The sequence below is a fragment of the Myiozetetes cayanensis genome, unplaced genomic scaffold (assembly GCF_022539395.1).
Source record: "Myiozetetes cayanensis isolate MyiCay16 unplaced genomic scaffold, myiCay2020 scf3, whole genome shotgun sequence".
Taxonomy (NCBI): domain Eukaryota; kingdom Metazoa; phylum Chordata; class Aves; order Passeriformes; family Tyrannidae; genus Myiozetetes; species Myiozetetes cayanensis.
The window spans coordinates 12,626,660-12,650,971 of NW_026087521.1; the positions used below are offsets into that span (position 1 = coordinate 12,626,660).

General features: G+C 35.0%; 1 protein-coding gene across 2 annotated transcripts in view; it reads right to left on the reverse strand.

Moving 5' to 3' along the window:
- Positions 1–24,312, reverse strand: part of ORC5 (origin recognition complex subunit 5) — a 64,148-nt gene that overhangs the window by 24,561 nt on the left and 15,275 nt on the right. For both annotated transcript variants that reach the window (XR_007629919.1, XM_050323644.1), the window contains exons 8-13: positions 23,572–23,620; positions 22,936–23,026; positions 20,677–20,729; positions 18,407–18,519; positions 15,168–15,215; positions 12,082–12,192 (exon numbers count right to left, since the gene is read on the reverse strand). Coding sequence is in view for 1 of the 2 variants with exons in the window: in XM_050323644.1 (XP_050179601.1) it covers positions 12,082–12,192; positions 15,168–15,215; positions 18,407–18,519; positions 20,677–20,729; positions 22,936–23,026; positions 23,572–23,620 (465 nt within the window). In the remaining variant the exon portion in view is untranslated. The remainder of the gene's footprint in view (positions 1–12,081; positions 12,193–15,167; positions 15,216–18,406; positions 18,520–20,676; positions 20,730–22,935; positions 23,027–23,571; positions 23,621–24,312) is intronic.

The window sequence follows — 24,312 nt, forward strand, 5'->3', positions numbered from 1 at the left end:
TCACAAGCACTACAGCCATACAAATTATTAAAAAGCTTTTCTCTACACCATCAGTGTCATACATCCATTAGAGGCCATTCCACACTAGAAAATATCTGTTGCAAAGAGTCTTGCTAGGCCATATGCTAGTAATAAATAAAAAAGCCCGGAAAAGATAATTTTATAACAACAATCTTCAGTTTTCTTCTCATGTCTGCATGGTAATCTCTTAAGTCAATCTGTTTACTCTCTGTATTTACTACAGTAATTTTTTTTATGTATATGTTCATTAGTTCATCTTTTGACGCTCTCTTTCATATTTCTTGCCTAGGTATCTAGAACACAGAACACCTTCTTACTCATTTTAAATAGGTCACACATGGTCAACAACATATACAGCAATCTTCAATTATTAAACTAGCCCAACCTGGGTTTTCATTTTCCCTTCCTATCTATGCCTTTCAATAAATATTCTGGCTACCACCTCTCCTATCTTTTTTTAAACTCACCACTAACCAAAGTCTGAATTCAGAACTTTTATGAAGACTTAGATGTTCTTCCTCTATACTCTACTCCTTATATTGGAATATTTTAATATGTTCACAATAGGATGATGAATCTCCCACTCTTCATTTGTATTCTATTTCAAGAAACATTTATGGAAGATGAGCAGGCAAGAAAAGAAGGAAAAACATGCACACTGAAAGATACCTCTCACTGTTCTATGTGAATTGCTATGGAGACCTACCATCAGGTCCTGTTAGAAAAGACAACATATATAAATTTATAATGGCATTCATAAATAACTATTAGTTAGAAAACAAGACAATAATTTGATAAGCACTGGAAAACATGGGATTTTTGAAACTGGGGTTTTTGTTTTGTTTATTTCCTTGGGGTTTGTTTTGGGGTTTTATTTGTTTATTTTGTTTTTAAAGACCTTTCCCTACATGGATAACATCAGAGTAATGGATGTTCATCTGAATGAAGTTAAGGTTACACCATTACATGCTAATGAAACACACAGACCAGCACCTGCTCATCTAAATTAGGTCTGTCTTCAAATATTTGAATTTTAGTATCAGTTAAGCTATCCTCAAAAATCCACACCCAATCCCAGTAATATTTTTAAATTGTACCTCTAAAACACTTCCTGAAATTTAAATAACTGAGCAGCCTTTTATTTTTTTCGGTAAATCTTCTATGAACTCCACTTGCAGAGGTTACACTTTCCATCTTCATGTTCCATATTTCAAAAAACAAAGGTAGAAGATCCTACTTTTCTTAACATATTTGGCCTTCTCACATGGAAAAACATCACACTCAGAGTATTTTCCACAAGACACTGAGCTATTCTGTAGTTGCTGGTACTAAAATACAGTTCTAAGCTACAGGGTTTACACTGCAATTCCAAGGATGTAAAACAACATATCATCATCACAGACTTCTGCAAAATAATTTTCTATCAGGAAAACCTTGTCACCAAAGAGTCAGGGTTTCAGCACCTGTTCTCAGGAATAAGTCAAAAGCAGTCCAGGAGGAAGGGATGGGAAGGCCAACACCATCTTGCCAGCGGTGCACTGCAGTCCTGGGTGTGCTCTTCCCAAGTACCCAGTGCAGCATAACTTAATCTGCAGGAGGAGCGGCTGGGAAGGTGTACAGACCAATCATTGCCCCCAGTCTGCAAATGTTTTCACAAGGAATATGACACTGAAGCAGGAATATTTGATGGTGGGTTTTTCTGTGAGAAAACACCTTTTAGTCCTTCAGGACAGACTAGCCTTAGACAGCTACAATGTAACTATTTGTATCTGGGGCTCTCTGGATTCCATTTCTAGAGGATGAGGCAAGATCAGTACATCAGGACATGGCTCACTGTAACCTGGTACAGATTATCATTCACAAAGTGAGTTTAGATGCTCATGTCTATCTCAGGGTGCACATCTATTTCTCTCCATGAAGTCGAAAAGCACACCAAGTGACTACCTCAGATGTACTTTTACTGTGCAGACACATATATAGCAGAATCAATCTCACCTGAAATAATCACGTTATTTCCTCTGTCATGCGTCCTCCTTCACCTCATGTGAGAAATGAAATCATACAGTGAGATAAGGACAGAAGCCTTTTGCAGCACTTAAAGTGCCTTCAGATGTACCATTTCCAGCCATAATAATCATCATCATCATCATCACAGCTCTTTCAAGTCTGAGCTAACGTAGGATTTGTTTCATCTTATTTTGTCACTCTTTGTATTTTAAATGAATAGTATTTGCAGCATTTACTAAGAATATAAACTTTTTGTAAGTGAGATTTGCTCATACCCTGCTATCAATTTTCCAATCCGCTCCCCCCAAGTAATTTCCAGTTTTCATTTCCATAGATGGAAAGGACAGATTATGTAAATTCTTAACTATTCCTCATCTACCAAGAGGCATTCTTTTGTCAACAAGCTTCATATTTTGAAATCTCTCTTTCAAATTAACTGTAATGCAGCTGCTTCTTTTGTCCAAGATACTGTGGTAAAGCCCCACTACCCGCTATCAAATGAACACAGCAAGCAGCAGAGGGTCTTTGGGGGAGGAGGGGTGTCAAGCAGAAAGTCAGTAGCTAGAACTGACTGCAGCTGGCAGAGCAGAAACAGTACAAGCATTCACCAAAGTGATCCAACATATTCTTTAATGTACCATTTTGCTGCCTTATGCTCTAACATTGTTCTTGTGCACAGTCTCAGTACTTTTCAACCTCGTAAAAAAATGGAAGGGGTCCCTGGCAAAGATACAATGCTACGAATTTATTTCAAGTGATACAGCAAAATCATTTGTATCTGTGTGACAGGTGGGATATAAGTACCTAAAGAGAACATAATCTCTGCAGGGAGATGTAAGACCACATCAGGCAAGGAGAGGAGGACAAGGGATCATATGAGCACCAGTCCAAGGAGCACATCAATAAAAAGAAAAGAACATTATAGCCAACTCTTCGACCAGTGATTCTGAACCATCTTTCTTGCTATTACTGAAGCTGCAATTGCATTCATTAATGTATGTGCAGAGAAGCAGAAGACATATTAAATAAGAGAAGGCTTGTAAAATTAATATCTTAACAGGATATCCATGTACTTACAATTCTGCTGAAGTAAACACCAAGGAGCAAGTAAAGCTATTTAGGTTGAACAACAAAGACAGTGAAAAGTACAGCAGGTAAAAATTTGCCTTTAATAGTCTTAAAGCTGGAATTAGACATTAAACATTTTAACCACCAGGGAACTGAGGAAACAGGGCATTCCACGTGACTGTTTAACCACAAGAGTTAGTTGTAGTTTTGAAATTTTATTTCAATTACCAGGGTCTATATAAATGCTCAATAAACAGATGGCTCTTTGCCCCAAATAGGTTGTAATCCAAGTGGTGAGAGAAACCAGCCAAATTATTTTTAAGAAAGATAAAATTTATAAAGAGTGTTAATGATGTCACCTGGGGGCTCAAAAGGTTCTTTTCAGTCTTTAATCGTATCTTTCTAGTCATACCATCTTAAGAGATTTGCGAGAGAACTAATGAACTCTACCCTGATTCTCTGATTTACCTTATCTCAGTATTGTGTCCTATCTTATGTCTATGAATAGTTGGTGATTCTGGAAGAGATTTCATGCATACACTAAATGATTAAAGCAAAGCGATTAAAAAATTTATCATATACAGGCTGGTTTTAGATATATATGTTATCAAGAGAGGTTGTGCAGTACTTGCTTAATTAATCTTTGCTGTCTTAACAGATGAACCAGATGTACTATTATGTTCTTTGTTCTTCCCTAAAGAGGGGATGAGCCGATTATTTATCTCCAAACAATAGGAGTTCATGTACCACAGTGAAGAATTTTTTTTTTTAATCGGGGAGGCAATCACTAACAAGCTTCAGCTGCAACTGCTTGATGTAAACACAGTGTGAATTTGTTCCTGAAGTATTAAATGATGTTCCTTCCTAAGTACACGAAACCAATTTCTAAGTAAGTGTGTAAAGAAAGGGATGGAAAGAACAAGAGTTCGGAAGGAGGAAAACTCTGTTTTGTCTTTCATGTATTCATATTTACTTATTTCATACACTAACACATTTTCATAGATAAGTTAAAATCTGAAGCTTCAAAAACTGTTTACAAATAATGCACTGAGAGAACAGAAGTAAAAAAAACTGTTGGATGATACAACAGACTCCCTATGTTTATAGCATGTAATCTAAGATACGTTAGGGGCACAAGGAATATATAACATTATGTTCACAGGGTCACGAGAATAGTTTGTGAAAGTTATTAAAAAATTCAGAGTATATAAAACTCTTCATCACTACGTAGCAAACTTAAATACCTACCTCAATCACAATTTTTATTTAAATATATATTGAGAAGTATAAATTTATTTAAAATCAATTTTACTAAGCCTTAAAAAGAGCAACTTACTGCTTACTGTTCTTAGGGACATGCTACACAAATAAAGAACTAAGATCAAAAAGCAAGAAAGTTTTGAAATGAGTACATTTTTCTAGATAAAAGACGTAACAAATTCAGGAATTCCCTTTATCTCCCTGATAAACTCTATCTCATCTCAAGTCTTCATGCCTTCCCTCTCAATAGTCTTTCCTTATCATAACTAAACTTCTTCCATAAAACTAGTTTTCAATAATTCACAGCAATTTGTCTCCTTAAATACACTGTTTTTAAGAAATAAGGTAGGTTTTCCACTTGAAATTACTGTAAATAAAGAACTCAAATAGAACAGAATAGAATTAGATTGAAAAGCCTCCCAAGAGATTGTAAAGCTGTATTAACAATATACCAAAAAAAAAAAAAAAAGAAAATATTATCAAACTAGGTCAAACAACATAACTAAAATATTAGTTTTTTAAAAGGTCTTTTCTGTATCAACTAAAATTAGAAGGAATCAAGTATATTAGTCTCTTCACAATTTTAATTAGTAAGTACTACTTGAACTAAGAACACCTTTATTTTTATTCACAGCCATGCTGAGACCTAAAAAAAAATAGAGTCATCTATTTGGTTAAAAGTAATGTTTTCTCCTTTCCTTTTGCTTAACAGCAGGCTCTCTCAAGCTGCCATAGTCAGTGCTAAAGTGCTAACTATGTCACCATGCTGTGCATCACATTAAGTTCCCATTTCAGCTCATGAATTTCTGCCAGATTAGTCCAGTAACCAATAACAGAAAATGAGAAAATAAGAGTTATTTATTACCTCTTATCACCATCTTCCCAAACTACTGAAAACCAACAGAGTACTGATCAATACATTACTGTGCTTTCTAATCAATAGGCAGATCGAGGAAAATTAAGTGTGTGGGATGCATAACACACCTATAAAAGCATACAGGATCAAAAATAATTAGGATCAAATACAACAGTAATAATATAATCTAAAAAATGCAGCTACAAATTGCCAACTGCTAAGAAGGCTGTTTTAACAATTTTAAAATATCCTATATGGGCAACCATGAAGTCAGGGGATCAAAAGGTTGTACTCTAAGCCCACATGGATAATAAACATGCAGGGGATATAGAAATTATATATGAATGCTGCGTAAGACATTATGGGACACTGTAGAAGACTAACAGATACTCTGTGCTGGCAAGACGTGTCTGTGGATCACTCGCACTGAAAGAGGAGGGGAAGCTTATTTAGACCAGAAACACAAATGATTTAAGCCCAAAGTCTGCGGTTTACATTTGATCACTCCTGTCACTGAGAAGCTACGAAGATCTTCTGACTAACTAGATAGAGAGGCATACCATAAATCTTAATAGTCCTCATGAAAAAAAAAAAACCAAAAAATTAAAAAGAAGCTTTTAAGACCTTTTCCATATAGTTTGATTTTTTTTTTTTTTAAAGAAAATGCTTTCCCTGCATGGAATTATAGCAGGATCATTCTGGAAATGACAACTCACGTGGCCACAATGGATTAGGCTGTGCAATTTTAGGTACTTTCCTCTGAAGCAAGAGGACAGTAAAATGCAAACAGTCACTTGCAGATTAAATCCATAGGACAGAAGGAGAGGCTGATGACATCGGCTCTTATAATTTAAGTCTAGAACTCAGGAAGTTATAAAAATAGAGAAATTCATGAGAATATATTTATTTATATCCCAGAAACAAAATTTAAGAAAAATCTGCATTCACAATCAAATCCAAGAGACACATAACTTCACAATCATCTCTCTTCTGAATATTCACTACTTACTAATTCCACCTTTCAACAACATATAAAATAATTATTCAAATAGATCAACGTTTTTGTACACAACTATTCAAATCTATACCTAATTTTGAGGTACTGAGCAGCAGTACCACCTAATGGGTGTATAAAACAAAGACACTCTCCAAAATCAGATGCATAATACACTGTAATTATGTCTTGAATCAGCTTGCAATAATAATATCTGTGAAATAAAAAACCTTTTTTTCTTCTTAACATTCAACCAGAAAACAAGAAATTTCACTGCAATATAAACTTTAGTCATGAAGTTCTGAATGCTAAGCTTAACTGAGAACAGGATAGAAATATATTCCACCAAACAGTCGCCTCCCCACACTTGCGTAGCTACTGTTTGAACTTCTCAATTATTTCAGGTAAAATTTTAGCACTGATTCCATCCGTTTATCCAGGAAAAGGACAAGTGCAACACTAAGGAACTTTCACAGTAAATGGGAAGCAAAGAAAAGTGGTTTCAGAGAAGGAAAACCAGAATCAGCAGGAATTTTCATTTTTCCAGCATTTCGCTCATCTTCAAAAAAATTAAAAACAAAAAAATTTAATCTGCTTATGGACATATAACCAGTACAAGAGCATGCTCTGTATTTCTCACATCCTGTAAAATAAAAATAGCCCCCACTCACCTGTGTTCTGCTTCATAATAAGGCCTCTTTTAAGGAACAGGGTAGCACAACAGACATTTTAAAACACACCTTTTTCTGTGGAAATTCACCTTTCTGCTCACTTTTAAAATGGAGAGTATTCTATTAGTGTTAATAGAATGTTAATAATAGTGTTAATGGCTCTAGTCAAGCAAGATGCAAAATGTTCCTATGAGCAGTCCCCACAGCACCAAGGAAATCTGGAGCGCAGTACAGCTGATCCAACAAAACTGAATTACTCCTATTCTGTCAAGAGTTGTCAAATGTGAAATGAAAAACTTAGTATTTTCAAACATTAATACAATTTGAGTTTGTAGAAGCAGTTAGAATGTTTTCCATTAGGAAAAAAATGTTGACAGTATTCATAGGAACAAACCACAGAATTATAGAATCAAAGAGTCAAAATCAAATTCCTCTTTATCAAATTGCTGCATCAAGGGAATCTAACATAATGCACTAACAGAGTTAGAACTATGATCAGTATGCAGGTATCTGGTGTCCAGAAAGGTTACAACACAATACAAGACATAATACAAATCAAAGAAGTAGATAACAAAATCAGACATCTTTCCAATATTGCAATCTGAATTTTACCATAGTTGGCAATTCACAAAAAAAGGGTAGTTTAAATATCAAATTATCATCTCAAAAAGCAAGATATAAAGCATGCTCCTAATACAACAGGGACACAGAAATCTTGCAGGTAAATCACCACATACTGTTCCAGTTTACATATGGAATACCAGCTATTCCTTATTCTATTCACTTAAGGCAGACACGAAAGCAAGACAAAAAGAAAACAAACCTCTCAGAGTTTTACAATCCAAGACAGAGCACCTTTCCCCCCCCTTAATTAAAGGAAATTATGTTCCTCTGGCTCCCTCCAGCTGGAATTATGTTATGTACATCAGTGGGTTTGTGTATTTCTAATAGACTCATATCACATTGGCACTTAACACACTACTCTACATCTCATATCTGCAAACTTATTCTAACTTCAGATAAAAAGTTCTTGCTCTACAGAAAACAATGTGAATTTTATGCTATTCTATGGAATGCTATTTATCTTTATGCCCAGATTGAAAAAAAATTAGGTTTGTTAATCTTCATTCCAAATTCTTACACACTGATAACTACCTTGGTTTTATGAATTTGTGGTGATCTTAGGAAAATTCAGACAATTTTCTTAGATCCAGTATCAAAGAGATAAGAAACGTCTAATAAATGAAATACAGACTATGATGTGGAAGATAACTAATGTGTCTCCATATACTCACAGAGATAAACAGCCTTTGTAGAAATCTCTGCCTCCAAATGCACTATAGTCAGAAGTGAATTCTAGCTACACACCCATCTGAAAATACCTGCCAAATATAGTTACATCAAACCCAAACCTGGGATGACCTAACTTTAGTGTATTAGAGTAAAAATACAAACAGAAGTTAAGTTACTGATTAGTTAGTTACCTGTTCCGTAATTTTCAGCTATTAGCATACCTATCAAACCTCTCTGCAGAGATGTCTTTCCAAACATTCAGGGATGTATTAACAGGAATAATATATGCAAAAGTATGCAAGGCAAAGGTTTTCATTTCAGTTTACCTTATCTAAGATCATAGCTCAAAACTACAAGTAGATCTAATCAATCCACTTTATGAAAAGCATGTCTCACAAGAAAGCAGAAGCAAGATAAAAGGTCTAGGAAATGAAAAATCGTCAGGAGAAGTTAATTTATTTGAAGAAGCAATTACTATTCTGGTAGAGGAAAAAGTACTGGTTAATTTTGGCTTGTAAGCCATAACAACAACATCTACTTGCTTAGTGGTTGTGATATAAAATTACCAGCCCTTGTACCCTTCAATGTAAAATGAGCTCATTTAAATTAAATCTGTGCTGATAATTCTTGCCCAATGCTTTGTGCGTAAATTCACTCATGTCCTATGCTACAGCACATTCTTATAACGAGAATCATGTTATTTTTCTGTCTTTGTATTTTCTGTGGGAAGCCCAAAATTAAATACTACTGTTCTAAAAACCAGAATTGATTGGACTCTCAGAACCTTTGCAGAATGCACTTGCAGGAGGCATTGTAAAGTTTCTGTATCCCTCCATTCTGCAGTAATTGCACTTGGTCACAATGCACACTTCCCATTCTGAACAGTGGGTCCATGTGGGCACACAAATAATACTCCTGGTTATTCCCTATGCCTGAAAAAGCATCAACTGCTGTACCAAAATAAGGAAACTCTGTGACTTATCTGTTGTAGGATGCAGACTGCATACCCCATAGTTGTACTGGTTTTAGCACTGTGTGAAAGCATATTTGCATCTTTTCACCATATTTTATCTTTTGAAATACTCCAGCCACATGCTCAAGCCAATCATATATCCAACCAGAACATCAACTGTGTGAGTTCTGTCCCAGGTACAGAACATACTGCCCAGTTGTGACAGCAATCTGTTAAATTATTACACAAAAATGCACCTGAAGAAAAATATTTAAAGGTCTCATCCTCTGAAATGGTTGCAGAAATCAACAGTGCTCTAATCTCTGTTATCTCTTGGTTTAAAAACCAAGCGAATACATTCAAACAAACAAATTCAGTGACATGTTACACTAATACACAATGTATTAAAAAACCAGAATCATGACAAATTAGAGCTACTAAAAAAAAAACCCAGTGAATATTCTGGAGAAAAATGAGCACTAAAAACTTCCCAAGTGAATGCAGACATTCATGTATGTACTGAGATCAGCAGGCTATAATTAAAAAGCCCAGACCTTACGTTAACTTCCTCTCGAACAATCCTCACCGGATGCGTGAAAAGTTTGTTTAAAAAGAGCACAAAACCAAGAGCCATTTCAACTTTTAAACAGCAACAGAAACAATTTTCATTTGCAGAAGTGGATATTTGCATTTTTTTTTCCCCCCTGGTGCTACTCCCCTGTTAGTGAGGAAAACCAGAAATTAATGAGATCAACTCTTGCTCACATAGCCCAATTAAAACAAGAAGTTACAGCACAAAAAACCCTTAGTCTTGTGTCAGTTGCAAAGATCATGTGTCTAACAGAAACACATTAATTTTTTGCTTGAAGAGAAAGTATATAGGGATTAATAACATTAAAGGGTTACAGTTAGATTAAAATTCAAATTTTAAGTTAAAATTCTATTTAGCAAAAATGCAACATTTTCAATAAACCCTAGCATTACAAGCAAAAATGAAATTTTGCTGCTTATTAGCATAAAAGTTTCACTTTTGAATAACTAATAACCAAAATTTTCATGTGAATAGAAATTATGTAGTGAAAGAAGAGGCAATAAGAAATATCACAAACTCAGCAAATGACAGAGCTTAAAGCAGCTGCTAGTCCTTCTTGAATCTTGACCGTGATTGTTGATTAACTTTAAAGCCAAGGCATGCTATTTTCTGACAGTACATGGGAAGAATTAATGTGTATTTGGTTCATGTACAGCCTTTCAGTTTACAAATTAAGGAGCACATAAAATTAATCTTGAATCAGTTAAGAAGCCAAATATTTGATTTGAAACACTTTAAATTTCTGTACAATTCTAGAATGATTTCCATGGTGTACACACAAACGAGAAAATAAAAGCTTATGTTATCTAACAATATAATGTATCAATACTGCTAAGGATAACCCAGCTCCTAAATATTTACTTTGTTTGAAAAATATATTTACAGAACAACTAGTGGTAAAAATCAGTGGAATATAAATTGTTTAAAACTATTCAAGAAAAGAATGCAACTAAATATTATGCCTAGTTTAAACTACTTTCAAAACCTATTTTAAAATCTGTTGTATTTTATATTACTTAACATTACAAATTTCAATGTTTTTAATTAAAATTTAATGTAGAAATTGCTTTATAATTAAAAATATTTTTAAAAGAACTCATGAAATTTTATTTTTGTATAAACATATTTAATTTCAACTTCTTTGCCCTAAATCAGTTAAGGTTAAACACAATCTTTTTATATCTTTATAGCTAATCTACAGATATCAGAAAAATAAAGAATTACAGCTATTCTTTGATAACACTGCCATCTAGTGCACACTGAATTAGAAAAAAGCATTTCTTTGAATTTTTTCATTCTGCAATGTAGTCTAAGGGGGAGTTACACTCTACTTACAAACTATGTCTTCAGTACTACTTAACTGTGCATTGGAATAAAGACATTTGTTCTCCTACCTGGAATGTATGTTAAACATGCAGACATACTAATTTTGAAAATACACTGTTAAACTCTGTTATATATAATGCATTCACATCTAATATATACCAAGATACTTTTGCTGGCCTAGAATAAGAGAATACAAAGTTAGGATCCTGCACACAAATATGCTTCTAGAACTCTACATAAATGCAGACAACAAATTCAAATACTCCTTGGTCAAATTTGATACCTAACAATGAAAGGTAGAAAATATTTCAGTAAGTAAAAGCTACAAACAACTGGAAAGACAGGAAGAAATTGAGAATTTCTAAGATGGAAATGAAATGCCTAAGAATTATAAATAACAATCATAAACATAGCACAAAACTATCTTTACTTATACAGAATAGGTCAATATACTCCTGATAAACACAGAGCTCTAGAGAAAACTACATTTACTTAATTCCACTCAACTCTACAGTTATGCTGCCATCTAGTGAAATGGGATAGTCACTCTTCTCTGCAAGGCTGACATTTTGTCCCAATGAAAAACATTAGATACATCTACCACAGCAAACATCTTTCACCTGTAAATACCTTTTTGCCTCTGCTCCTTCTTCACTACTGCACTTTTGTAACATGCATAACACGTGACTAATTAGGTGGCTAATATTGGCCACTGGACAGTGAACATTTATGCACTTAACTTGAAATGCAAATAGGCTTACAGACTTCAATGAGAAACCAAGGAACTAATCAGCACAGATTACAGTGTCCAGGATCAGGAAAAATTAGCTATTAGCAGATTTCAGACCATTACACAGATAGAAGACCTGAATTCACAGCTAGTAAAACAGATAACAGATAACTACTCTGAGCCTTCAATCTAAATTACTGTTGTGTTGTTTTCTCATTCTTTTTAATTAGAATGATGACTTACCAAAGACACGTAAAACCTTTTTGTGAATTCCAGACACTAAAAAGTAAAGAGAGTAAGTACACACTCACCTGGGAAAATATATTTGCAGTTGGAGCAACTCTCTTGTCCACAATACTATATAATATTGCTAACAATCTGTCCAGGGGAAATGGCTTTGGCCCAAGGAGGTGATTGCTGGTCTGCAACAGAAACAAGACTTTTCAATCCAATAGATCTTTCCTAGAGTACCACAAGATGTTCTTCTCATGTCTTTTCAGTCTCTGAGATGGCACTATAATTCACAGTAATCTTTCATACAGCCTACTTGTACATTATGGAAAACAATAAATACATGCTTCTTGATCAAGATAAAGATATACACAAAAATATCTATTTAATATGGCAAGTGTTCACACTGCACAATAAATAGGAACATTTTTGAGCTATAACAGAGGATCTAATGCCAAATTTCCTGACACTAGATTTATGCATTTACTTGTCCAATTAAATAACCTTGCCCAATTTAAGGATTAAAGAGGAGAAGACTGTGTTTTATGGCATTCACAGAACCAGAGAATGGTTTGGGTTGGAAGGGAACTTGAAGATTTCTTCTAAAGAAGGGGGGCTAAACTGGACAGAATATTCCAGATGCAACCCAAAGAGCACTGAGTGTGACTCAGAGTGCATCTGTCTCCCACACGTTTGGCTAAAATAAAGAGTTCAGATGGTTGAGCCCAAGGTCAGCTCTTTGCTGTTAAGAGGTGCTGTATAACGAGCTACTGGCCAGCTACAGACAATTTTATCAGAACACAGCCTATTTACTCAATCTTGCATTTACAGAGCTCTTTTGCACCCTACGTATCTCAGACCTCAATTGATACCGATGAACACTTTAGGCATTACAGATTATTGTATGTATTAACATTGCATTCACTTGAATTAAAATAAATAAAAGTTTCTGATTTTTTAATGTTGAGCATTTTTTAAATAATTAATTTTACAAAAAAGAAATACAGTTCATAAGGCAGATGTGGGTAGTATTACAACTCAGGCAACATAGTTAGCAACAATATAGATTTAGGATCAACACTTACAAAAGTTCTTACAAGAGAAATACTTGTTTCCTTTTAAGTTTGTATTTAATTCTCTCTACTTTGACATCTAGTTGCCTTTTTTGTACAGTACATTGATTTATTCTTACCAGCAGAGTAACCAAGATTAAAGAGGATTTTGAAGGGAAAGTTTGTTTCAAAATGCTTCTGGTAAAAACTTCTCAAATGCACCAGCAGCACCTCTGTGGCGCTGGTCATCAGTGAAACACGACCACTCACTTACTCAGCAAAACCAAAAGGTATTTCCAATACATGTTTTAACTTTTCCAATCCAGCAGGTGTCCCCAAAGCTACCTCTTGGCTAACAAAGCAAGTAGTGTAAAAAATCATGGAAATATGTAGTCAAAACCTTAGCATGGCACTCTCAGTCAGAACGCAGACCTGGTGTAAGTTATGAACTGTACAACTGCCTGTCCTTCTGCTTCTAAACACGCCAGTTCTGTGAAGCATAATCATTATTATCAACAGAAAAAGTCAACAGAGTAATTAAAATGGGTGCTCTCCAAGCAGCTAGCAAATGCAATTAGCATTTGCTAATCTCAGCAATCTCAGTTACTTCAGAAATTTATTGCTCTTAGTATTATCAGCTCTCTGCTGAGACAGAATACTGTTTGGAGCTTTCAAATTATCTAAGAGAAATGCTTTCCTCTAGAAAAGCTAAAAAAGCACTTCTTTTTTATTTCTTGAACAGAAATAAATTCTTGGAAGAGTAAGAATGGTTTAGAAATTCCTTCAAACATAACATGATAAAGAATTATACAAATCTTCTGCAAGGAGATAAGGCAGAATGGTACACAGACTAGTAGTCATAAAAATGCAGTGGACCCAACATCTCTCTTAAAAAGAAAGATACCTGCCACAGTCAGAAAACCTGGTCAAAAAGTTTTATAGCCATCAAATTAACTCTGTCTATCCTCTATCATCTTTCCACCTCAGTATACGTATATTCATTGTTCAAGAAAGATTTTTGCCCAATTGTCACTATCTGTGCTTGTGCTTTTTATCTGGAGTGTCAGGTTCATGTCCACTGCTTACCTGGCACCATCCCACAACTGCAAGCCATGTATTCACATTCCAAAATTTCACCAACAAGAACGAGAACCGCAAGTGCTCTTTAAAGAGTAAAAGCTTAACCCAAACTAAATTATCTGCAACCATGCAAAGAAACCCAAAAAATTCTGCTGTTATCATCAACAGAGCAATGAACAGAATGATAAAATCAATTTCTTCACCTCATTCACAAGATTCATTTTTTACTAATTAAAAAAACCTCATGGTGTCTGGACTGAACAGAGTTATGAATCACAAAACAGGTTTTTAGTCTTGCTGTACCTAAACTTTCAAGGAAGGATTTATTTCATCTAACGTTAGCTTCCTGCCAAGCAGGCATGTACAGCCAAACTAGTTTCCTAAGTTCCCATTATAGGCAGTAGAAATCTAATAGTACAATTTGTGGTGCAATTCATCTGACTGAATGTAGAACCTACTTTAATAGGAGCCAAATCTCACCCTAAACTCCAATGGTTGCATCAACTGGCCCTGCACTTGGCTATAAAAAGACATTATTTTAGACGCAGGCACCCACTGGAGCTGGGTGAATCTGATCGGTAAATCAAGTCTTTAGAAGGCATATTGATATAAACTGCCACACCAACTGAAGAAAATGAGTCTTTATTTATAACACTACATGTGTAATACTTTATCCCTATGTTTCTGTTTCCCTCAATATAGAATTCTTTCTACAGTAACTCTTTAAAGAATACAGAATCCTTTTTTTCAGATAAATTTCCGAAATCTGGTTCCTCCACCTATAATGTCTTTAACTACCTTTATGAAACACAGTTTGCTACACACAAAAACGTGCCTTTAGGAGACTATTCAATAAAATCAAAATGTGTGTATGGCACAGAAATTTGTATCACACAACAGAAATGCATCAATAATTGCTATTTAGGCAATTCTGCCATTTCTGCAATAGTCAGTGACATGAAATACAAAACTACAAGTACAGCAGAAAGAAAAGACCTGCTACCAAGCTCAGCTTAGAAAGATAAAGTACATACCTTCTCATGTTTCTTCATAAAATTGGTCTTTTTAATTTTCCCATGATGCTGCAAACAACCGACAAGAGCAAAGATGGAATCAAAACAGTCAACAAAGAATATATAGAATATATATGCTACAAATGGCAGTATTTTACTCTAAGTCTACTTCTTTACTAAATCTCCAGTATTTGTCTCTGATGTTACCACCAACTGTTCTTACTCTCAAGCCCTAAAATTACACTTGCCTCACTTCATGTTTCATCATGTCCCAAGTGTCGCAAAGCCAAAAACCAGCATACTAATAGTTTTTGGTAATGTAAGGTTTTTTCTCATGTAATAAGAGACTGATGAGAAAAGGCAGTAAAAATTTGTTTTTAATATGACTTCATACCACTATTCTCCTCATATCCTTAATCATCTAATGAAAAAAAAAAAGATGCTTCATTTCTTTCTCTTTCCAGAAAAGTTTAAATGATGGCTACTTTATTTTTAAAATTTATCCACGCATAAAATCCATCTGAATTTTCACCTTTTATTGACCCCATTTTAGAATTTGGATGGTACACAAGTTGGCAGAATGACAACCAGGAATTTAATCAATACAATACAAAGATAGTTCAATGTGCATGAGCTAAATAACAAAAGGAAGGAGGAGGGTAGATGGGGGGTGGGTGTTGAAGAGAGGAACATCATTTAGAAAGTTGCAGTTTTAAAGCAGTATTAAGAAAGGAAGGACTATCAAAAGAAAATAAAGTGCGCCTGGATCTCAACTGAAAATGTGAGGGAAAGACCAAGAAAAAAAGAAGAAAAAAGACCAAGAGAGACATGAAAGGTGACAAGTGTAAGTGATGTAAAACTAATGGAGAGGTACAATTATAATATTCTTCAAATACAGGTAAGTGCTATTTCTCAAAATATCAGTTTCCTTATGAGTTTTTCCACAGCCCTGACAAGTATACCTCATTAATAAGCATACCTTATAACCACGCTCAGTGGATCAGGGAAAAAAAATTACTCAAATAAAGGAGTTATTTGTTCATTTTAATATTTAAAATCTTGTACTAGGTATTTGTGGTCCTCAATACTCAGTCAAAATGATGTCAGTAAATGTGGCTTCCCTTGACTGACTTCTGAAGAGCTTAATATTAGACAGGGCTTAATTTCCCTTACATATCTGTCAGATAAAAAAGAAGTGGTTCAGTCAGTTAATACATATCACAGATGCTTGGAGACAGCAAATTAATCTTTTTATCATGCCTTTGAAAAGAAGACTGCAGTGATATAACCGTGACCTTTCAGGAGGGAAAGGGATCAAGCCTGAGGTTACACAGCAGGCTCAGGATGGATCACAACAAACTCCATTCATGCATTTTAAAGGTTACACTGGGATCTCCACATGGTGTATTGAAGTTATATCAGAAGTGTTTTAAAGCAAGTGAGCAGGTACCCTATTTCTGTGCAAGCACAAAGAAACATATGAAATTCGGAGGTAATTTTCAATTAGCTTTTAATGTTGTTTTCTGTTAAAGACTTCTTATATACCTACTGCTATTCTTTCTCATTTTAAAGACTACCTTCCAAACCAGTTTCATATTTTTCTCTCCATGTTCTGTAAAGCTTAAATTTTCACACAATAGCAGTGATGCCAATTACCACTTCCCTGCTTTGCTGGCTGTTAGCATTCCAGGCTGCCACAAACTGTGACTTTATTTTTAGCTATAGTACAGCCTAGACCCTACAGAGTAGTGCAGATTATCAGCTCAATGGACATCTTTTTGTTTGCATCCCTTTTGCTGTCTACTAATCCTTACCTAAATCACTCCAGAAGATACTTTTCTGTAATCTACTCTGAATCTCATCACAAACCTTGTAAAAACCATACTCTATTTCCACTGTTCACGTGATGCATAAAAACACTTAGCTTGAAACCCCACCCAAAAGTGTTGATTTTGTTGGGGTTTAAGATGCAGCTATTTCTGAAATTCAACTTTAGACCTGTTGAAGGGCTGTTACACAGTAGCTAACATGGTAGCTTCTGCTTCACCACTTCTTGAGGAAAATACCTACAAGCACTGATCGAAATACCTTTAAGGTCCCTGCTTTAAAAAACTTAGAAACTCATGTTCATTGTACAAAGGTGTAGTTGGGTTCACGTGCAAGAGTGGAAATTAACTCAGAGATACTAAAAAAGGAAAAAGGAAAAAACTTAAATGGAGAAGGTTGTTCAGTGAACACAAACAAGAAAGAGGTGGTATATTTTGATAACATGCTTTACTGACTTGGCTCTTGAGTTTCTTTGAGTTTCAAAACTGATATGGAAAAATCTGTGCAGAAACACTTTCTCAGCAAATAAATCTCTAAGTAAGAAAATGCTTTGGCCAAGAGAAAAGCACAAAGCTTGCCCACAAAGAAAACTTGTCTGATTACACTTACTACAAGGGTGAAACACCTACAGCTTTCAGTAAGATCATACCAAATGTAACGCCAATATTTAAACTAAATTTAAACTAAAACCATACTAGTATATAATCACTAGGAACTGCAGTAACTTCTCAAAATGTATCTATGATTTTTTTATTGTTTTCTTCAAACGATCATACGTTTACAAGTTTGTCTTGTGATCATTTTCTTCAGTTGCTTACACCAATCCAACATGAACACCATACACTCATACACACATGCATATATCAGTACATACTGTAATAACTGGTAAAATGCATAAAAGCCTAATTGCATTACATTCATCCTAAAACAAGCATTACCACTGTATCAACACAACACATCCCAGCTAATGGCACCATATCTTCTGCAAAAGCAACTGCTTCCATGTTTCTGTTCCAGAAGCTTAAAACTGTATAAATAAGTTAGCAATGCACAATGTCATTTTACCTCATTAAAGGCTAAAGCAGTTGTGGCTTAGACTTTGGAAATTTAAGCGTGGCTTACACCTCAAGCCACTGCAGACACTCCACTACAATATTTTCAAAACAGAGCTGCATCAATTTACAAAAGCACAGTATTTCTGCTGTAACCACGTTACACATATTCTGACATTACGAGAAAGTTGGGTTTATTAGACCCTTACCTTCACTAAGTGAACATTACCAATCACCATACGTGAGCTACAGAAAAGTTTCTGATCAAATCAAATGAAGGACACATAGAAACAGCTCAAAATGAACAGCTGAAGAGTTTTAAACGTAAATTCAGTATGCAGGAGTACCCAGTAAGCAGCACTAAGTAATAAATCTCATTACCTTAAGAAAGAATCTCTTATCTGTCCTAACAGGATTGTAGGAGGCAAGGTAAGCAGCTATCAGAAGAAATTTGGAGTAATAAGGAAGTTCCACGTGTGTATGTGCAGAAAGTCCTATAAAATAAACAAACAGTTTACGAGTCACTAAAACCCAGTCTGAACACCCACAAACTTCAAAGTAGACGTGTCTGCATTCTTCTTCTTTTCCTTCTCTCCTGCACTACTCCTGTAACTAAATGAGTATGGCTACTTTCTCAACCCCTTTATCACAGATACAAACTCAGGGAAGGGCACAAAGCTAAACAAAACCAACAATCTGAAGCCTTTTTGGACTCAGAAGCTGTATTTGAACATTGGAGATTCATAAAATTTCCTAAAAACATATACATAATTCTAGGCTACTTTCATTTAAGGTAATTTCCCCGGCACGCAGGGCAGATGAAGAGATGTATTTAAACACAATGTCAAAGCTTTTCTTCAAGACGAGGCCTTCAGACTGCTCTAGACTGTGCCAAACAGCTCGCCCAGGAACAGGGCTGGCATGGTGAAGAATGCAGCAGTGCTGCAGTTCTGAAAAACAGTTCATCTCACAATTCTGAGCCACTGTTTTATTTCCTACAGAAAAGGTTTTAAAAATTTTAAACTTGATCCGGTTGACCTTGCTTGCTACAGGTATACTTAACTAAGATTAAAGTTTCACGCATTAAAACACACAAGAACTGCGGTCTAGTGAGCATTTGTCTTCCCTCTTTTTTACTTTTACTTTGTATTTTTTACCTTTACATTCCCCTGCTCTTGTTTTATACAGCTTATGCATAGGAATAGCATCATCAAACCACCTTATTCATCAGCTGTCTAACTATGGACACCATTAAAGGGTCTCTTTGTGCCTTCTTTGCTCACAGGTTTCTACTTCAACAGTTTGTTTTTTAGTAAAGCACCTGTACCCTTTTGTTTTGATCCACAAATACCAGCAAATAAAGATCAAGGAATAAAACATCTTTAAAAGTTAAGATTCAGAGCCTGTAGTGTGACAAGAAGTGTCCTAGATGGCAGCTAGTAATAATTTCCTCTTATCTTGGTATAAAAGAATGTTAGTGTTTGTACAGTTTACAAGAGATTCTTTTGCATTGCATATTAATTATACAATGCCACTCCAAATAAACTCTTACACATAGACAATTTAGTTTAATACAGATATATCTATTTTTACTCCATTCTTCTGGTCAGACAATACTGCATCCTACACTGAACTATCTGCTTACTTAGATCAAGAGTAACATTTATTATAATTACTTTTTAAGCATGTTATTATCAAATGCTGTTTAATAACACGACAATTTTACCTAGTACATATACCTAAAAGTCTGAGAAAATGTATTTTAAATAAAATCTCCTTTTTTGAGGTTGTCAGGTGTAAAACTATTTCATGATCATTTAGACATGGAAGAAGGGAGTTTAGTAAAAACACTTTGAATCAAACTCCTTTGGACAACAATGTTGAAAAATCACTACCATAAAGCAAATACAGGAAACAGTTTGATGATTGCAATTAATGTTAAACAGTTTTAAAAAATAAGTGGTTATTTTACCTACTATCTAATGAAGAAATTATGTCATGAAAAACAGTATGATAAAAAACATTCCCAAGTTACAAACTGATCAAAAGACCATGACTAAATGCCATTACCAGGAAAATAATTTAGTATTCCATCCTAAATTGTAAATGAAGGCTAAGAGATATATTGAGATTTGACTTTCCAGCCTGCCTGATGTATAAAATCAACAAAGCTGCACTCGTCCAAGGAAAAAACAGAGAGAATGCCTGCAATTCTACCATTTCTCTTTGCCAAGAAATCAGGACACAGGGCAGCTGCTTTGTTTAGGAATGTGCTAATCCAGTGCAAGACAACAGATATAACATTCCCTTCTCCCCACTTGGACACACGTGTGCCTCCAGCTGGCACACAGAGGTTTGGCCATCAGGGGTCAGCCCATTCCTCATCCATTCTTACATACGAAGTCTACTTCTACCCACAAAGGATCTTAGGGAAGATTACTCCCAGGATATAGGGCAAGGGAAAAAATAGCGATAGTCCTTTGTAGAACACCTTCTCAAAAAACATGATCACCTTGAACTGTAACTGAACACTGACAGGCGGTCTCATCTATGTAGTTTCACTGATACCTTCTCAGATAATAACAACCAAGACAAACGGAACAGCCCACATTTCACATTACAAGCCTCTACAGAATTATTGTATTTGATACCTTTCAACTGCCCAGGCTCTCCATCATCATGCTGCAAGCGCTCCCACTGTGAGCTAAAAGACATACAATGCAAATAAATAAATACTATTTGTTAGTCTTTTAGAGAAAACTACCTGCTTGGTATATGTATATTTTAATTTCATGATCTTGGTTAGGGTATACTTAGTAAGAAAATAACTAAAAATATGAGGTCTTATTACCTCACACATAAGTTTCTATAATGTGCAGACTATGCATGCTTGAAAAGAAAAAAAGGCAAAAAATAAAATTACAATAAGGTACAAAAGTAAAAAAGCTAATTATAAAATACCAACTTCTTTCCATCCAACTACCACCAGTGAGCAAATACCAATAACACTCAAAGTCTCAAGAATAATGTAGAGTTGGATAAGAAGTAAAAACATCAACAGTTTTGATTTTTTTAACCTGCTTAATAACTGTATATGTTTGTCAGAACAATACTAGAATTACTTCATAATGTAACTTTGAAGTTTACGTAAAAACCAAAGATATATTCATTCTTCACTGAAAAACTCTGAAGACATCAAGATGGATCATTCTGTCAGTGAAAAATGTCTGCAAGTAGTTTAGTGTTTTACTAAACAAAAGGAAAAAATTTTACTTTAAAACTTCCCGTAAGGAATAACATTGCTCAAAAATTCATATTTTGGATCATTTTGTATACCACAAAGGGATAAAAAAAAAAGTTGTTAAAGCACCAGTGCTGTTTTGGTTTGCTTTTTAAACTTTATTATGAACAGCGTTTATTAGCCATAAGACTTATAAAAACAGTGTAATGACAGTTCAGGTAACACTCAAATTATAATGAATGACCAACCAAATTATCAGTGAGATAAGGTTTTATCCAACATCTGTTTTACTGGCAGAAAAAAAAAAGTTCATTTTCAGGTAGCACAACAGTTGATAGCAAAGTTCTATTGCTATAAATTACAGTTTCAAAAAAAACAGGTTAATCACAGTTCTGTGGTCAGAAAAACTGATACAGTGATTTTAATTCCTCAAGCATTTACTGGTCCACAGAGGTAAATTCTAGAACTATTATACAGAAAGCTGAAATTTCTAATAAAAACCCAGGTAAGCTCAAATTTATAATCAAAGAAAACTGTAAAGAGGGAAATTAGTTATTTGGAAACAATTCATAAGCTATTTTGTATCATAATCTTTTATTACACCCTAATTAGAGCAGGCAATTACACAGGGTAAAAAGTCAGGAAGATCCTGAGTAGACTGGGTAATGAAGATCAATATTGAATATAAATAAATATTTGAGGCAAACAGAAAAATGCCTCGTTGGACTGTGAAGTCAAGCTTGTACAAAGTAAAATCAATTCTCTTTTTGAAGCCATGATCACTTTTCTAAAACATTAGCAAAGATTTCTACTACACACTCAAGTTCAGTCACCAGAATACTCTATGGTCTCAATGACATTCAAAGGAAAGAAATCAGTATGCTTTTATCAAGATAAAGAAATCAAGCAATTCTAAATTCTCTCTCTTTACATGGTGTAACATCAGAATCACTCGACTTACAGATGGAGAAAAAAATTAAATCTGAGCCAATTATTAGCGCTGAAAATGAACACCACCATCTCTTTTTTCTAGCTGTCAACTTACAAAAATAAACAAGGAATCTACCAAGAGAAACAGCCCATTAGCAGGACATTAGTTTTTAATGCTGTCAAAAACGGCAACTCCATGTAAGAAAAATTTTGCCCTTGGAAGAGAAAATAAGACAGCACAGTAAACAAACCTAGCTCCTTCACACACAGCTAAGAAACACAGATATTCCAAATCTGCAATGATTCCAAAATTTTGTGGCTTGCATGCATCCTTGGTAGAGTGAGGATCTGCCGAGCCAACTTTACAAGTGTGTTTTAAACTGTATATTGTCCGTATATTGTGGTGATGGATTTCCATGCACGGCACTTTCATATGTTACAGAAAATGGATCTCTCTGTATGGTCATCAGTGAAAAGGAGAACACAACCTGCTGCCACTGCTTTACTTATTGAATCCATTATATGCTACAAATGCCATGTTGTTTAAACTTCCTCCCGAGATACACTACTTCTAACAGGAGATGATAACAAAGAAATGCATGTTAAAGAAAAAAGATTACATCTAGCAAAAAAACCCCAAACCACTAGCCATGAAACGTAATTGAGAAATATTTGCAGAGGAAGCTTGTTAAAAACAGCAACCTCAACAAAGCAAACAAGCCCTTGCCCCCCAGATTACCTGGATATTTCCCGAAGATAAACAGTCTGCATTGCCTTCTTCAGATGAGGTTCAATATTTTTCCAGAGTTTGCGGGTGTCGCGTTCATTTGCTGCGCCAAGCCAGAATCAAAGCTGTTAAACTCTTAACTCACACAATGCTAAAACTCATCCTTGACACCTGAACAGTCACAGGAATGACACAGTCAAATATGCTGACTCTGTTTGGGATGGTGCACCATCAACACCCATCCAGCAAAAGCGTGCTGCCATGCAAGGCTGTTCCTCTGTGGCTCTTTCAAGATAATCTGGGTCAGTTTGACACAACCTCTCCTCCCAGTTTTTCCTCTTAGCCTTGACAGAGAAATGACCTACTCCATTACTTTGCAGAAGTCCCGGTGGCTGAGTGAGGATAAGGATTTACAAGGGGGAGGAAAGTTTTCATGGTATTTCAGCCTCTGTTTCCTAAAAAAAACACCATCTACTGCTTCTGCTGCAAACACTTCTGGCTGGTTGCAACTGGAATAAGCAATGCTGTTGTGAGCCAAGAAATCCCTGTGTCACGACACAGTGAGGATCAAAGCAAAGTCCTCCACAAAACCCACAGAACAGCATCTGCTCTCTCATACACCCACTCAAACAAAAGACAGAGGCTTACCTTCCCCTCTGACCACTGGTTCACAGTACTTAGAAAAGTTGAGTGCTGCCTACAGAAAGAAAAATAATTAAATGTATTAAAAAGGTACTGTATATTTGATCCAGCTACAGAATATACCTAGCAGAGTAAATCATTCCTTTGCAAAACCAACAAATCCTTTTTCAGTCAATAATTATGCCACTTGCTTAGAAACAATACACTGTAAAACATAGCAACATTTCTGTACCTTAAAATACAAACACAAGTAATTTATCACAGGTTACCTGGTTTTGAGCTTGGCAAAATATGTTTATTGAATTCAGGGGCTGCCTTTTTTTTTTTTTAACATAATTATTTAAGATTATAAATGCAATAAAAATGTTTTCAATTTTTTTTTACTCCCTTCATTTTTAGAAAAAGCTTTCCATTCCAGAGGTAGCTTAGCACGTCCTCCAGTAGGAGAACATGTGTCTGCCACACATACGGACACACAAGCAGAAATAATTTATTTGAAAAAAAACAAGCAACCACAAAAAACCCTGCTAACACGTTCCATATTCAAACAAACTCCTTTTGCCTAAGGTAAGAGAGATTTTTGACAACACTGTAATCCAGAAAATGCTTAAATCAATACCACACAGAATTTCATAAAATAACAATCCTCAGCTTTCAACCTCCTGTTCTCCTACTACACTTTAATAAATCTCTGTGTTAGTATACAAAACTCAATGCAGTATCTTCCATATATAAATCTAATGAAAT